This window comes from Pezoporus occidentalis, unplaced genomic scaffold (assembly GCF_034315485.1).
Source record: "Pezoporus occidentalis ecotype Australia unplaced genomic scaffold, CSIRO_AGI_Poc_V1 ctg104, whole genome shotgun sequence".
Classification (NCBI taxonomy): domain Eukaryota; kingdom Metazoa; phylum Chordata; class Aves; order Psittaciformes; family Psittacidae; genus Pezoporus; species Pezoporus occidentalis.
In genome coordinates this window covers 747,110-764,753 of record NW_026912822.1, presented here as the reverse complement: position 1 = coordinate 764,753, position 17,644 = coordinate 747,110, and the positions used below count along the sequence as shown (strand labels likewise).

Sequence of the window (17,644 nt, the reverse complement as noted above, 5' to 3'; positions counted from 1 at the left end):
AGAAAGGAGAGAAAAAATGAATCTGAATGGCCATCAGGAAACCAAACAAAAGCGCCATCAAGGGACAGAAGATCAGAATGGAGCTTTGCCAGCAGGGAAACAGAAGCAGTAAAAGATAGGGTTTCCAGTCTCCCACCTCACAGAAAGGGAAGTGTCAGGGAAGTTGTTAAGAGAGCATGAATAGGAGCTGAAGGGAGGAAAGAAAAGACATGAGGAGGAAGGACAGGGAATGAATGGCAGGCCAAAGCAGACAAAGCATAACAAGGAACCATGGAGGAAATGCCAAGAGTGTAGTTGTAAGGAATGGGAGTATGAGAAACATTTTGTGGAATCTGATAGGGGAAGAATGCTTTTCATCTCTGTAACATATTCTTGGGACCTAGAATTGACCCCAATATATCAGCCTTTCACATGCCTTCATAGCCAAACACAACCAAGCAAATCAAATGGTAAGAATGAATCTCTCTAATGAGTGATATTTGGTATTTTGGTACTACCTATTGCTCTACTGAGTTAAGTAACAGACTGCATTATGTGCCTGAAGGTCCCAACCTAACCGATGCTCTAGTCCATCTATGGTTTTTAAGAAGGAAAATCTGCATTAGAAAATGGTTCTGAAGACAAGTAATTAAGCTGTTTGTGCTATACTTACAAGCCTTAGGAGAATCATTTTTGTGCAATAAAAATTATCTACCTTCTCTGATTATTAATCACTCTTGACGCTGGCTTTCTTTGTGGTAATACCCTCTCCTAAAACGTTCTTCACTCATGTCAAATCTCTCCTTAATTCCCCACATATTTTTCTCTGCCATGTCATCTTTTTTTACACTCTATCAATTTCTACTTTCTTTCTCAGTTATTCCTGTCTCCTGTTTCTCTTGAATGTGCTGCCAAGCTCTTCATTTTAAATTAATCTTGATTTTCCCTTTAGACATTGCCAGAAATCACTTAGTCCCCTTTAGACTGTATTTGCCTACCCAAAACCAGTTAAACAGAGATGAAATTACACATTGTTTCACATGACGTGCACTCATTACACACAGAGCCTCCCTCCTCTCATTGGTATGATGAGGGGTTGGAATTGGATGATATTAAGGTCCTTTCCAACCCTATTTTATGACTTGATGTGACAGATCACAATGCAAAAATCAATCTAGAAAAAGAAATTATTTAAAAAAAAAAAATCACATAGCTTTCACTTCTTCAAAATCAGATCCTTTACAGACCATCAGACACAGAATACGTTGCCTTACACTGCACTGATGAAATGCGTAAATAGTGGTTTGTGTGTTGTTTGGTTTGGTTTTGTTTTTAATGAACAGGTTTGTTTTCAGAGATTTACAGACATATTAATTTATCTACAGTTAATTTATATATTAGGACCAAGCTCTGATAGAAAATTAGTTAGCAGGTAAAAGCAATGAGCAATGACTAAGTAAGCACTAAATCTTCAGAGCTGCATAAATTCTGCAAAGCACTTGAAAAAGCAGACATTTCTTTTGAGAAATGAGGAGAAAAACACCCTGATCTCCTACAGCAGAATTTAGAGGTCTCAGGGCCAGAAATAACATACAAAGATTATTTTATGCCATGCAAACATAAATCAAAGGCTCAACAGAGCAACAGTGTGATCATCTGTATAAAGTATAATTATCAAGCTACCTTGATAATTACTTCAGTAAGTAGTATTTAAGCAAAGCACTGCTTCCAGAGACAGATCTGGACCAAGTCTTATACCACAGACTGATTATTCATGTGTCCAGGAGGTGTAACTGTCAGTCCTCTACCTTTTCATTATTTTCCTACCTCTTCTGCTGTTTTTGCATCCTTTTAAGAACATGATTACCACGAAGTCTCAAGCAAGAACAAGTTCCTCGTTGTAGTCGGAACTCCTATTTATAAATCCAAATGCTCATAGGTCTTTTGCCACAAGATTTCATTCCAAAATACAAACTGCCCTCCTTGCCTTTTCCAAGTTCCACATACTCTTCATAGCTACAGATACTCAAGACATATTCCCTGGTCCTGTTCCCATGTTGGTCTAGACAACATGGGTTGTTTGATCTTCTTGTAAGTTATAGCCTGCATCTATGCCATTAGTAACATTAAAATGGATTTAATCTACACACACCAAGTTGAACAATTGATTACATTTCTCTGGAGTTTTCTATTTATTTGTCATCTCAGAATGAGAAATCTACAGTCAGCTATAAATTCTTCTGAGAATATTTATTGTCAAGTCAGTGTGAAATCAGACAAACTGTCTCACAGATACCTAGGTCACCTTAAAGGGCCTTTTCTGAACCTGGACATATGCAGTTAGGTTCTTTTTGCTTAGGCATTTATCTGCAATTTTGTATTTTGAATTTTAAAGATGAATGTTAAAAGGCTTGAGAATTTCTTGGTCATTTCTTTAAAGATTTGTTTGCGGATTATCCAATTCATAACTGATAACACAATCCTACTGCAGACAGCAGCTTCTTGTCTCCTAAGAGACTAGAAGAGTGCACCCACTTTCTCCTGTGATGACTGCACATGTCATTAGAGGCAATGTGATTTGTGTTAATATTTTTGCTAGGTTTTAATAATTTTCCTTCAGAGTCATTGTAGCATTCACGGCATCTATTTTTCTCTCACACTATCTGTTCTTGTCTCTAAAGCTCCTTTTAAAAAGGAAAACGTAATAGTTAGCACTGAATGAAAACAAGATTGAAAAGGCAGCACCAGCCAAAAACACCTGGTTTTAAAGTGGTATCATGTCCAGAGTCATACTGTTGTTTTGTTTTAAAGTGAAAAGATACCCTACTGAAAGAGCAGCATTTTCAGTTGACAAAAGAGAATGCCATGCTCCCTCTCTGGATCAGCTCAAGCATGAAAATCCTTCGTGCAGACACTTAGGAGGAAAGAACATAGGAAAACTCATTGGGTAGAAAGTCACGTATCAGTGTGTCAACAGTAATGCCAATAAATGAATGTCTGGATACTGTGCTTGCTGTGACTGGTGCCCATCAGCATCAGTATGACCGGTTTAACTACTGAAGAGGGAGCCAAAAAATAATAGACATGGTCATCAGGAGATAGGTGGCATACAAGTAGTTGCAAAAGACCTTGTCTTTCTCAGCTTTTGTAGCCCTCTACATGAACACAACCAAAGAGTAAGCTTTAAGAGTGGCTACCACTGCACAGTTTATGTATTTTCTAATTCTAACAGCTTGTCCTTTATTTGCACCAGTTTAAAGCATGTTATACTAAAAGGCCATGCTTTTCCAATCAGACTTTAAGTAGAGGGAACTAAACTGCAATGAAGTCAGTTTTACCCTCTTTTTCTTCTCCTACTACAGCCTAGTAAACACATTACAAGGTTTACTATCTGCATTGCAGCAAGCAGGGGCACTGCCCAATATGTGACAATGCTTTAACACTCCAGAGAAAAAAGGATTTCTTTTTTCAGGCTGTGTCCTGTTAGGGACCAGGGAGCGGTCATGACTACTTATGAATAAGCAGCTCAGCTTCTGGCAACAAATTGAAATCCAATCTTCATTGGCTAGCACATACACAATACTGTTATCTCTTCTGAGAGTTTTAAACCTTTGAAGAAAAACCTAATTCAGAAAAGCCCCTTCATAGGTACAGTCAAAACCTCTGTGAAACCAGTTCACAAAATACATTGCCTTACTTACCAAAAACCTATACTTTAAATAGATAGGTCAGTTGTTGGGGACATCTGTTGGCACAATACACTATATTATAATTGTACTATATAATTTTACTAGGGAGTCTCCTGAAGAGATGGTGCCTGCCAGTTTGCTGAAAAGGATTCGTTTGATTATCTGTTAATAGAGTACCAGGCACTTACCACCATCTCTTGCTCTGTTTTAAATGAGATTTCAGGCTTGATTTATCCACATATTTTATTATTACTTTGTCCAGAAAGATGTGTCATTTTAATGGTGCTTATAAAGATGATAAAGGCAATCAAAAGGAAAGCAACTGCTTCATATCTAAGGCTGGCAAAGGTAAACACAGTAAATATTCTTGTATATATATGTTTATGAAATTGCAAATACCATCAATAACTTTGTTCAACAAACAAACAAAACAGTAATCTACCCCTTTTACTGTATTAATAAATCAGCAGCAGACAAGAACACTTCATCATAATGGTGTAAGTGTCCTCCTGCCACTATCACACAACATAATACTCACTTTGTTTTCTTACTTGAGACCATTACTCAAGCACAGCTACGTATGCCACACAACTGACCCTCTACCCATCTTCTGTCATTCCACGTGTTACTGCTAGCAGGAGTATTTTATTTGCCACTACCAGTCACACCAGGAGCTTTAATGATTTGTGAAGCTCCATTTAATGGAAAAAAGCAAGCAGTCAACAGGTAGCTTATGCACTCTCTCCACAGACAAATGCTGTTCATACTAGATGAGATGCTTAGTTACTCTAAAGGCAAGACAGGGTCACTCCTTGAACACCTTACAAATCTCTTTACGGACTATTAACAAATGAGCTCAAGGCAAAGCATGTAAGTGTCCCTTACTAATCCTAATTGTCGATCACTTGCTTTACAAACCACAACATACGCAATAACTGGAACCAAACCCTGACACCTGCTGCAAACAGCTGCAGTGAAACTTTGTGAGGAGGAACCCGGAAGCCATGGGCTCAACACAGTTTTTACCAGATGCCAGTCGAGAGAGTTACACCTGGATTTTCATAATCCACTGCTCACTGCAGCATTCCTTTGTCTGGTTCATCTGGCTTCAGGAAATGTTCTGAATCTTCAGAGTTTTAAGGACTCTAATCTGTCAGTGAGGGTCCCAGACACTCAGGGTGCTAACTGCTGAGTAAAGGTGAAATCATACTTCTGTTCATTAAAGCACCCCAACTCCAGAGAACACCTCCAGTATTTTTATCCTTAAGTCTATCCAATTACTGATGTCTGGGATTAGCATGACAACAGGTACTTTCACAAGAATACTGCAAACCTTCATGAATGAACATTTACAGCACACATGCCCAACAGTTTTACAGAAAAGAGTAAGAACAGAATGCTCATCCTGGGTGCATAAACATAGGTGTTAGCCACCTGCCAAGACTCCTGCACAGAAGCTCCTCTCCTGCGATTTTCCCCCTGGCTGGGTTTGCATTTCATGACAGAGCAATACCTCCTAAGCACCCTGAGACCTACTGACCATCTTGGATCTGGAACAGAGGAGTGGCTGTAGCACTGTACTAGTCAGCACACACACTGCTTTGGGGAAAACGCATACTCAGAACAACCACCTTAAAAGATTCATTCTACAGCCCGTAATACAATTAGAAATACCCACAGAGCAGGCCTATTACTGCTTCCTAGTCTCTTCTCACTGGGGCTGCTTCCTTAAGAGCAGAGACAGCCAGATTTATTTATGAGGCTGGTTCCAGCCCCCTAGGAAATTCACCTTCTCAGCCGTTATATTGTCTTCCTTCCTTGGTGAGGATGATGGTGATGCCAGGGGCCTCATCACTAGAACTGCCTCAGAGAAAAAGGGCACTGAAACGTCTTCTAATGCTCCAAGGAACAAATAAATGGTACTCAAGGATAATACTCAAGGGAGATGCCACAGTATCCAGAAACAGCAGACATTCCTTTGATTGGGATCACTGTGAAGATACTACCATTCCTGTAGATTTCCTCAAAAATTTGGACTTTACTTCTTTATTCTTTGAGAAGTTGAACAGACATTTGGCATGTAATGTAATATAAGTATCACATTCACTCTAGCAGTGGGTACAGGCACTGCTGGAGGCTATTGGGCAGGAGCCAAAGAGAAGCAACCGCAATTCATCAAATGCAACTGTAAAGGAATCAGATTTTGAACACACCGCAGTCAACTCTCGTATCTTTATGTTTTTGCAAATATCACTGTTGTTCTTTACCTTGCTTATGCTTTAGTGCTCCTATGGTCATTTCATTATCTGTTTAATTTGTGAACATTCAACAATGTGTTTAATTACAGGATTATTCTGCACGTATGCACCACCTGGGCTCTACAGCTGTTTGTCTTCTTCCTTGAACAAACTCCCATTTAGAGAGCAGAAAGTTCAGTTATAGTGCCTTCACAAAAGCTTGGAAGTGAAGAAACCACTCCTAGCAGGGTTCAGCAACTCACTGTTGCCTTTTGGATGGTCTTCAGAAATGAGTAACAATGGGCTTGGATCCTGCAAGATCCTTTAAGAATCCCTACCTGCCTTGAGGAGCTCAAAGAACTTCACATAGCCAATATTAAGAACTGCACCTTGTTTCTGCTGGCATTGTTGGTCTGCAATGTCTTCCTTATATTTATTGCTCCTTCACTAATCAGGTGTGGGGACAGCACAATGGAAATTATAGCTCTTAGACCATTCGATTCAGCACACCAGAAGAAAATACCACTTCTGCTTAAGATTCCAGTGTGGTACCCTACCTCAGGATCTGACTGAACTTTTACTGTCCTAGGCTTTGAGGACATTGTAATTCCTGGTCTCCTGGTAGCCTACCCTAGCAGATCAAACATGCAGGCATACTTATCATGGATCAGTTTTGTAACTTCTACTGCAGCTTCTAAGCTATGGTGTTGGCAAGCTTTGTTGTTTCAGCATTAGCACAGAAAGATCAGCCAGCTCTTTTCTACTTGGTGCCATTCATTCTCACTGCTTGCCTGGTTGTTGCTTTTTTGCACCAGAAGCTGAGAGCATTATGGACAGGCAGCGATTTTATACATCAGGCCTCCTGTTCTCCTCAGAAATCAGTATCAACTAGCCTGATGCCCAGAGAGACCCAGATCCACAAACAGGATGAAGAAGGGGAAGAACATGTAAATCAATCATATGCCAAATAAAGACCAGTTAGATAATTTGTGTTGAAAAGAATAATTTACCAATACCAACATACATAGTAAAGAGAAAACCTCATGTTACTGAGTGAAAAAGCAAGCACCAAGCATGATCTTGAACAAAATCTTTAATCAGAGAACTGCACAGACACCATGGAAGAATTCCAGAGCTGCATCCTGAGAAACCAGCTATTAAATATAGCTGATTTCCAGGTAACAGAGAAACCTCCCAAGGAAGAGACTTTAAAATTAGACTGTATGAACAGCTCCAACCTAATAATAAAAGTGTAACCTGCATTTCACAAAAAGAAAAAAGATGCTATTGCAAAGTGCTTTATGTCACTCTGACCTCTGTGCATCCACGATACTCTTCCATTATACATTTCTACATTTCTACTCTGGTGCTATTATGTGCAATAAAGTGATATCAAGCTATTTTATTAGTGTTGGATAAGAAGTTGAAGATAACCACAAAGTACACTGAGCATTCTTATACAGCAAGTCTAGGGAACTGGAATAAGCATAAAGGAACCTGCTGTTCTAAGTACAATGCTAAATAATGCCTTGATAGGCATCAAGAACCATAAAACCCGTGGATTCATAAGATAAAAATTGTATTGTGTTAGGATGATGAATGACAGAAAACAAACCCCTTAATGCAGCCACACACACACAAGTTGTTTTTTTGTTTTGGGTTTGGGTCTTTTTTTAACTCACGTAAGGCTTATATTCATCCTAAACTACTGTACTCAATTTTATTCCAAACTAGGCATATAGAACATTTCATTTCTACTTATTTCTGTTACATTATCAACTCCAGAACAGTTCCCCCCAGGCATAATGAAGACCACGTCTAGTTCCTATAGAAGTTAAAGGACTGCTGCAGGGATTACTGAGAAACAGTCTGGCTCAATTTAGGTAAGAAATCATTATATATTTTAGCACCAGTATGTGAATTTGCCCTGTTAACTCCATCTGCCAGATGGGAAAGAGGAAGTAGGGTGGTACCTGTGAACTCAGAAGGTGAAAACCTTGTAGTTCACACACCTTAATTACAAGATCATGCTTCCTTTTTGAGAAAAATGCAAAATGTAAATATTATATCCATTCTAGCATAGCCTGGGGCAGAGAAAACGGGTGCCTGGTTCCACAGTATGGGCCCCAGCCACCTTCTATTAAGCCACAGTCTTAAACCTCATACCTCCAAAAACATTTAAGTAGCTCCTGATTGAGTATATGAATTCTGCATTTCCTATTTGGAGATTTAAGTACTTAGAGATTATGTCCCTTAACATGCAACTTAGCAAGGAATAATGATGACTGATATTGTGTTGGTTGCTCAGTGGAAACTGTGAAGAAGCCTCTGGCATATAGCAAAATACAAGAGAGCCTCCCTGGACGTGCAGCACTCCCAAAGAGATCTCCTGCTTTTTTCTCCTGATATTTTATCAAGTCCCTTCTTGCTTGCTTTGTTTTGACAGTATAATTAAAAAAAAAAAATTCCAGTACACCCCACCAACATTAGGGTCCCCAGTACAAGCTGTATCCAGCGCTAGGGTCCCCAGTACAAGAAAGGAATGCACATGTTAGAACAAGTCCGGAGGAAGGCCATGAAAACAATCAGAGCTGGAATACCCCTCCTGGGAGGAAAGGCTGAGAGAACTGGGGTTGTTCAGCATGGAGAAGAGAAACTTCAGGGGAAACCTTATAGTGGCCTTTCAAACTGTAACATGGGCTTAAAGGAAGACTGAGAGTGACTTTCTACCACAGCCTGTTGTGACAAGAGAAGGAGCAATGGTTTTAACACTCAAAGAAAGTATGTTTAGACTGGATATAAAGAAGTAATCCTTTTACTATGAGGGTGGTGAGGAGCTGGCACAGGTTGCTCAGAGAAGTTGTGGATGCCCTATCAGGTCAGATGGGGTTTTGAGCACCCTGACCTAGAGAAAGATGTTTCTGCCCATGGCCAAGGCTTGGACTAGATATAAAGCTCAAAGCTATAAAAGACACAAACCCAGAAACCAGCCTAAGAATTTCAAAAGCAAGGACAGATTAGGACCTCGCTCCAATACAGCAGCAGAGGCAAAGGCAGCACACTCTTAGATCTGATAATAGACACCATGCTAGACACCAGATGGCCTGTCCACAACAAGCCATGAAAAACTTACTGTACAGAAGATTTAAACAAGGGCCTCCCAGACTGCAGACCTACTTGCCTGGCCATCAGATAAACCCTAGTGATGTGTCAACTTCAGAAGACTGAAACAGAGTGCATGGGAACATTTTCCACTGTGTCAAGTTTCACAGACATATCTTGATTTTCTTCTATTCAAAAGGCATTCTGACATGAAAAGTTCAGAATAATTATAGTTACATTAAGATATACTTCATTATTCTCTCAACCACTGCAGTAAAAGGGAACTTTTACTTAAAGAAGGGACAGCAATACCCATGATCTTAATAGGAAAGACTCAAAATGTTACCGTCAAATATGATCAGCATCATAAAACCCAGGATCACAGTTCATGCTCATCTAAGAAATGTCAGTAACACGACAGCTAAAAATATAGCATGGAGACCACAGAGTCATGACACTAGACACCCTAAATAGTTTTTAAAAGCTAACATGTTTCTAATAAAAGTGTTAAATAGAACAATTTTATCTAAATTGATAGCCAGCTGTACTTAAAAACTATGATCATTATGACCCGTAAACAGATAAAATCCTATCAAGCACAATTACCTGCTTTATACAAAGGGCAAAAGCCACACTGACTGTCAAATTCTCCAAATGTGGCCACTAAAAAGTGCTTAAACTTTCACGGCTGATGCAGAGTCCTGGACACTTTCTTTAATGGTTGTCACTATAGCATCTTTAACAGCACTAAGGGATAGGAGTCAAAAGAAAATAAGAACCGCTTTTATAACTGTCACCAAACAGCAGTTACTGCTGCTGCAGACCTAAGCAGAATTTACATAAAAAGGGGAAAACTTATTCCAAGCAGCCTGTTCATTCATCAGGGACTGCAGTGATAGGGCAAGGGGAAATGGGTTTAAACTAAAACAGGGGAAGTTCAGGTTAGATTTAAGGAAGAAGTTCTGTACTATGAGGGTGGTGAGGCACTGGCACAGGTTGCCCAGAGAAGCTGCAGCTGGCCCCATCCCTGGCAGTGTTCAAGGCCAGGCTGGCCAGACCCTTGGGCAACATGGTCTAGTGTGAGGCATCCCTGCCCATGGAAGGGGGCTGGAACTGGATGATCTTAAGGTCGTTTCCAACCCATGTGCACATTCACAACCTGATTAGGCAAAACATCCATACTGGTAGCTACTGCATGTCAGAATGCACACCCCAATCCTGAGCTAAGGAACACCTTCCCACAGTGGAAACTCTAAAGAGTTCTCACAGAGGCAGGTGTGTCTCTCCTGGGCTCAATTACCAAAAAAGCCTCAAGTTCCCTTGTCTTACCCACACTGACAAATCGCAGACAAACCATCCAACTTGGCAACTGTTGTCCCTCAGGTACCAGAAGCAGTTCTATCTGCCGTGCTATTTTGAAAGCAATGCAGCTTGAACACTCTTTTTAGGAGTATTTTTAGGAGTATTTTGGAAAAAAACATAACACATAGAAACACTTGACAGGAACAATCTTCTACAACTCATGAAGCATTTGAAGTTCATTGGAAAGACTTGATGCCATAAAAATACTTTTAAAAACAAAAGTCAGCCCAGTGACTGCATTTAGGAAAGACAGAGGGTAAAAGCTTTCCAAGAAGGAAAGAAAGAAATGTGTTGATGAAAATTCTTTAAGCAAAGGAGCTTGTCTGACTCTAAAAAGCAGTTAGACAACTGAATGGAAAAGGAATACACAGCTTTACAAATGCAGGCAAAACGTGTTTTGTTTTACAGTGTTTGGCTGAACTCATCTGCGTACTGGGTCAAAAGTGTTCTTCTTAAGGGTCTTGTGCACAGGTTTGGTATTGATGTACACAAACAATCCAGCTACTGACCTATGAACTTTGCTCTTTCTCTGAGGTTCTTCTTATTTACAGTAGATGACTGCAAGGAGCATGTTCCAGTTCAAGTAAGTTATCCAGAGACAGGATCAATGTTCCTACCTGAAAAGATGATGTGGCACTGCTCTACTCAATGCCTGAAAGCTTCAGTGATCACACAGTACTTCCTAATGTGTGATCAGAGCTCTAAGCAACAGAAATACAGATTTCTGAAAAGAAAGTATCCTTCAACATGCTGCTGGGCTCACTTACACTGCACTAGGAACTACCATGACTACTCCTAGCAGTTCCAGCTTAGCTACTTAAGCTGCTCCCCTGCAGAAGTTGAAAAACACATACAGGTCTGACCACTCTTGTGAGACTTCTTTGCTAAAGAAACACACAAACTTTTCCCCTTTCTTATGTCTGGGAGCATAAGAAAGCTATGTTCTGAGGGCCTTCAAAAGGAAACTAGCAGGTTAATAATGCTGCCCTTGACAAAATTTAGAAGCTGCCTCAAGTTAATATCTGGGTTGATCATTCAGTGATATTTACGCCGCCTTTTGTTAGGACAGAAGTGTAAAGTAACAGGACTTGAATCTCACCACTATTCTGAAATGAGCGATAGCTGCTACAATGACTGCCTCCTTGAAGAGGTGCAACAGCTTAAAAGGCTGAGGAATAGGATCACTCCATGAAGGTAAAACCCTTACTGAGCTATGAGCAAGCTCCAGAGAAAGACCTAAACCTGGCAGACTCTGGAGGCAGAGAAAGGCTCACTGTCATCAATGCAAGGTCAGCTCTTCAGTTGCTACAAAGGAGGGAGAAGGGCAAAATTACGTGCTTCTCCTTCCCTTTGGGCCTCCTGTAACAGACCACACTAATCACTAGCAGAAAGGACTGCTAGCAGTTGATCCCACTGCAGGTGGGGGGCTTGAAGAGTGTTGACAGTAAAGAAGGTGAAGCAGGTAGGACTTGATGAAAAATAAACTAGCGATTTCTTTTAACATATACAGTGGGTTTTTTGCTTTGCCACTAAGCTGTTCTTTCAAAGAGAAAACACTCCTATTACAGAAAATTCACAGATCCCAGAATGATGCCAAAGATATAAAGAGCCAACATATATGGGGTTTTCTCCTGGTTATTTTTAGAGCTGTGGGCTTAAAATCCCTTGAATTTGCTGATACGTATAAGGTGCTCTCCTAAAAAAGTTGCAAAGACACATACTCTTACTGTGAGGGTGGTGAGGCGCTGGCACAGGGTGCCCAGAGAAGCTGTGGCTGCCCCATCCCTAGCAGTGTTCAAGGCCAGGTTGGATGGGGTTTGGAGCAACCATGGCAGGGGACTGGAACTAGAGGATATTTTACATCCCTTTCAACATAAACCACTATGATTCTATGATACAACCACCTGAAAGTGCATTAAACCTTAAGCTATGAAGTATGTCTGGAAGCCTGACATTTTAGGCTTTAGAAGGGCCATGAAAAATAAAAGATAAACCCAAACAAATCAAAGACATAGGTAACGTATCAAAAGACATCAAAAAACCTATGACTTAACCTATAGCATGGATCGAGCTCCAGCCTTTAACATTAAAGTATGTGAAGAGGTCACAGTAATGTTACTGCTGGACCAAAGAAGTCCATAGTTGCAGGTCTTTGGGTATAGGCAACCTTCAATCTAAGCATGTCTTTGAATAAGTGCTCAGAAGTAGAAGTATCCAATCTTTTTTAATACAAGTTTCAAAAGTGAGATAAAATTGGCTTGATGTTTCTCAGTTTGTCCCTGAGAAAATGGTAAGATTGTAAGCTCTTTTGTGAAGTAAACCTACAGCCTTGCACGACAAGTGACAAAACTGTTATTTCTACCTTCCTGGAATTACAGAATATCAAACCGAGTTATTGGCATAAGAAGCTAGCGACTTGACATTTCAGGTTTACTTGAGTGGATATATCTTTTGAAAACATCTTGATAAAAGAAGCATTTCAAAGCTCTAATAAAATGGTCTTAAACTGGCCGAAACCAGCACAGAAACAAGCTTCAAAGTTCCCATACTCTAAGAATTTGGTTACTTTAGACAACTTACTGCTGTAAAATTAGTTTGCAAACTACTGAGAAGCCAAGAGTCTAAAACATTCTTCCTATGCAACATTTGCTAGAATACATTAAATTTGACAGATACATTCAAGTCTTCTTACCTCTTGTCCTGAAAGGTAGTATGCTGCTAGAAGACCGCCAATGAAGCGAATATTGACCTCAAAAACAGATACTTCAGAATTCTAGAACAGAAAGAAAGAGTCAACATTTAACCAACTCCCTAATCAGCAATGGGAAAATAACCCTCAAAGCAGAGGCTGCGTTTATATTTCAGTATCTAGATTCATACTGAACTTTCCATGCACATCTTCAGGACACCAAATGATAATTCTAGTTACAACTTCAACTGATTTTTAAAAATCAGACTAGTTTTTCTCCTGCTTTCTAACCTTATCATCACCACAAAGTGCAATTAAAGTTGTTTGGGAATAGTGGGAAGGAAGAAAAGACCTGCGTATTTCCATAATACAGCATCTTTTCTCTTACATTTAAGCATACCACTGCCATCCCTGGAGATGTTCAAGGCCAGGCTGGATGCGGTTCTGGGCAACTTGATCTAGCTGAAGATGGCCCTCCTCACTGCAGTGGGTTTGGGCTAGATGAGATTTGAAGGTATCTTCTGACCCAAACTGTTCTATGATTCTCTAACACCAAATTTTCTGGGTTTACAGGATAAAGCTAAATAATAATTAGGTAATTCCTGTAATGCACTTTCTTAACCTGAATTATGAGTGTACAATCTTAAATTTAGAGCTCTATTTTAACATAGCCTCTGTCTAGGAATAGCATTTACGTATTTAATGATATGACACATAGTACTGCAACACCACCGAGAAACTCAAGAGAATAAACCATTTTACTGCCTTCCTCCACATTAATATCATTGGGCTAAATTCACCAGTATCTTGTGACTCATTTGAACCACTGAAAATTTAAGAGGAACTAGCTTGTTCTTACATCTTTCTGCCTCCCTCTGTACCCCATTCACTCCTTTGTCTGCATACACCCTATCTGCCTCCTTCATAAACTTCTAATTCAAGCCATTAAACACAGAAATGCAGTTATCTTAGAAGATTTTGAGATAAGGGAGACTTCTCCTCTCATCCAGAAAAGTCACTACAATATACACTGTACAAGTTGACCCATCTGTTAGCACACAGTTCGAATTTATGGGCATCTCTTTCCCTTCACACTATTTCTATGGCACCTGAAGTTGTACTGTGCATTTTGCTTGTATCCAAAATAAATGTGCTTTGCACGTTATGTATTTCAGAAAGATTCTATGAATACTCTAAAAGGTTCCTCAAATAGCACTGATGATTAGAAGTCCAAAGTTTGAAATACTCCCAAATATAGATTTTTAGTAAAAAAAACCAGTTTTATTCACATATAGGTGACACAAGAAAAGTATCAACAGTGCAGCATATTATTCCATTTAATACCTATGAAGGTCATGAATCACAGAAGCAATAGTACAGTGTAGAGTGAAAAATGATTTATTTTTCCTAGTAAAAGAATTCAAGAGCAACAAACATATATTTATTTATAAACTTCAAGCCATGTAAGGAAATTACTCAAATCTGATGTATACAAGTCATTAACACAGAGAAGTGTTCTCTGATACATAGAAAGCTGTCATTGAACTTTAGATTCTTGGAATACACAGTCTGATTCTAAACCTACTTTGAGGACAACCTTCCTGGTCTAGTGAAGGGTGTCCCTGCCCATGGCAGGTGTTTGGAACTAGATGGTCTTTAAAGGTCTCTTCCAACCCAAACCAGTTTGGGAAACTATGATTTTATGGGAATTTCTGCAATTTATATTGATACAACCTTACATCAGACAAAAGTTATGGAAGTAATTTAGGTTACCCTCATAACAGTACCATTATGTCTATGTTCTCTGATACATAAGATCTTCAGTTTTAGACTAAATAATTATCTGGCATTAACTGCAAAAAGCAGAGTAGAATTTCTTTAATGTTTGCCAGAGAGTCAATGCATAAAACAAAAAGAAAACACGCAAATAAATAATTTCTGAAACATAAGATATAGCATAAACCCAACAGGAAGCATCTGCTCAATTCTGACTGTATCCCTACATTTCATTTTGTGCACTATTGGAATGTCCAGTAATTGTCCAGGAAAAGTACAAGGATTGAAATACAAATTGCACTGCAATCAGGTGAAAGTCCCTGAATCAGTAACAGGAACTGAGAAGGATAAAATAGAGCCATTTTTTCCATTTTAACACTTCCCAACTCCACACACACAAAAAATTGCTGTATGATCAACTGGGAATTTTTTTTGATAGATTCAGAACAGGCAAACTATGATGATCCAGATGGCATTCTTCATGTTAAAACATCTTAAGGACACGAAAGAAGAAGAGATTTTACTGTTAGGCAGTTTATACACTATGGTTTGGGAGGAAATTGTCTTTTAAAGCTCAGTTACTTCCAACTACTATGACCTAGTAAAGCCTCATTTCTGCCTTCATTTGTGACACCTTGTTGGCTCTCACTGACCACTTCCCCCTCCCTTCCACTTTCCAATTATAGGTTGGCCTTTGGAAATACAATATATAGCTATATCTTTGCTTACAATTTAAAGTGTGAAAGGGTTGGGATGTTGCAAACAGAGAACTTCCCTAAGCTTACACTGATACTTTGAATCCCAAGTTTTTTAAGTTCCAGCTGAAAGACCTCTTCTGTCTCCCCCTGAAGTGGAACACTGTGAAAAAGACCAGGGAAGTATTAAGGACAGCTCTACTTACCACACTGAAATCAAGGTTTTTGTCAATCCACTCTTGTCCTTCTCTGAATTCATCGTGAAGCCCCATGATATAAAGAGTATCCAATGCATCTACTATGGTAGCACCCATTTGTGAGTTTCCTGCACACAAAAAGAAGGATTCCTATTACAAGTGATTATTTTATTACTTTTCATAAACTTCACAAGCATGAGAAAATAACCCAAGTGGTAGTAAAGCAAAGTTACAACAAAGATGACAGCACAAAGAACAATCAAAACAAGCAAGGAATTAGCAGCTACATAGGAGGATAACACTTCTCTTTCAAAACATCAAGTCCTCTGGCACAGTTTGGCTTCTGGGGACAAAAAGACAACTAAAGACAGAAAAAAAACCCCAAACCTTCTCATCTGCTTTCCTAACCTGACCGTAAGCAACTACTTTGCCACAAAAAAAAAGGACAGAAAGACATCCAGCTTCAAAAAGCTATCAGGAATTCTAGGACAAAAGTGTTAAAAAAAAAAAAGGCAAGCACATACAAGATAAAGCAACCAGTACTTGCAGTAATGCCTTGCACTTCCCAACACTGACTACTGAAACAGTAATTATAGAAGCTACCTAGTCACTAAAGCATGGGCTGATGAGCACGGACACCCAGAGCTGGCTTGACTGATAAAGCCAAAGCTCCAAAATGTTCGCACCATTGCCTGCAAAGGACCCACACTATGAGATGCTGATGGATTCCTCCACTGCCACCATTTAAAGTGTAGCATTTAAAGCCAAATAAAAATCAATGGTGCTTTACTCTAAAATACTGTTCAATTGAAACACCAGCAATTTCCAGAGGATTGATGAGTGACTCATCAGTTTGTGCAAAAGAGACAAAATGAGGAGGTGGTGAGCTACTGCCTGCTTTGGCCTTGACCTCCCTAGTCCATCTCAGCCTAAGCTGTTGCCTTTAGTAGGCAGAGGTCTTCGTTTCTGAGGAAAGCAAAAAATACAATTTTTTGCATTTATTTTCATGGTATGTATGAAACTCCCTATGCACTAAAAGTAGCCAAATTTTACTGTTCATACCAGTATTCTATAAAACAGTACAATAACTTCATGATTAGCAATTTAATGACAGTAGTCTCCTAGCAAGTCAAACCAATTTTTTTTTTTAATGTGCTTTTCATCCATAGCGAAATCTCTATAGTGCAGTGTTCCTGCTTGTTGTTTCTATTCATTCATTTCTGGGTTTTACATGTTTAGAGCTATTTTTTTCTCCTCAAGCATAACAATAACTGAAGCCATCACCCCCACTGTATTTCTTTTCACACACCTAAATGACACTTACATGCAAGCTTAACTTCATTTTCAGGGATTTCTTTCCCTGAATAGTAAAAATTAAGCAGCCTCTGTAACAAAGTAATCACCAACTAATGTCTTCAGAAACAGCCATGCATATGTTTTAAATTAAACTAGATATGGAAAGCCTAAAGTCATGGTGTTTGTTAAGAATATTCAAGTATAGAACAGGATACACTACCTTTCACAAGATTAAACACACATTCTTCCACAAATTGGCCACCAGGCATACCTATAACTCTCAGGAAATGAATTCAGCATGGTGGGGTAAGTACTGTAAGGTTGAATGCCTTCGTCCAAATGACAAATTCTACTGCTTGTGCTGAAGCGGAGGTTGCTTTGAGCAGAGCTACAGCATGCATTTAACTGCACCTTTTCATAAGTATTAATGTGACAGTTATTTAATTAAGCACTTTAAATACACAAATCAGACCATGACACAATGACTAACCTCAGTATTAGCCAACAAGGCATTTTTGACCTGGAGCTGGAGTGTGTTATACTGCTATGGCACTCAAAGCAATTTCTGTCCCTTTATTTGAGTCACACTGATACTAGTAATTTCCAAATACACAAGGTGTTT

The 17,644-nt window shown here is 39.3% G+C and overlaps 1 protein-coding gene across 2 annotated transcripts in view; it reads right to left on the bottom strand.

The window, feature by feature from the left end:
- Positions 1 to 17,644, bottom strand: part of MAN1A2 (mannosidase alpha class 1A member 2) — a 139,662-nt gene that overhangs the window by 58,793 nt on the left and 63,225 nt on the right. For both annotated transcript variants that reach the window (XM_062618100.1, XM_062618110.1), the window contains 2 exons: positions 15,736 to 15,854; positions 13,062 to 13,142 (listed from right to left, as the gene is read on the bottom strand). In XM_062618100.1, the coding sequence (XP_062474084.1) occupies positions 13,062 to 13,142; positions 15,736 to 15,854 (200 nt within the window). The remainder of the gene's footprint in view (positions 1 to 13,061; positions 13,143 to 15,735; positions 15,855 to 17,644) is intronic.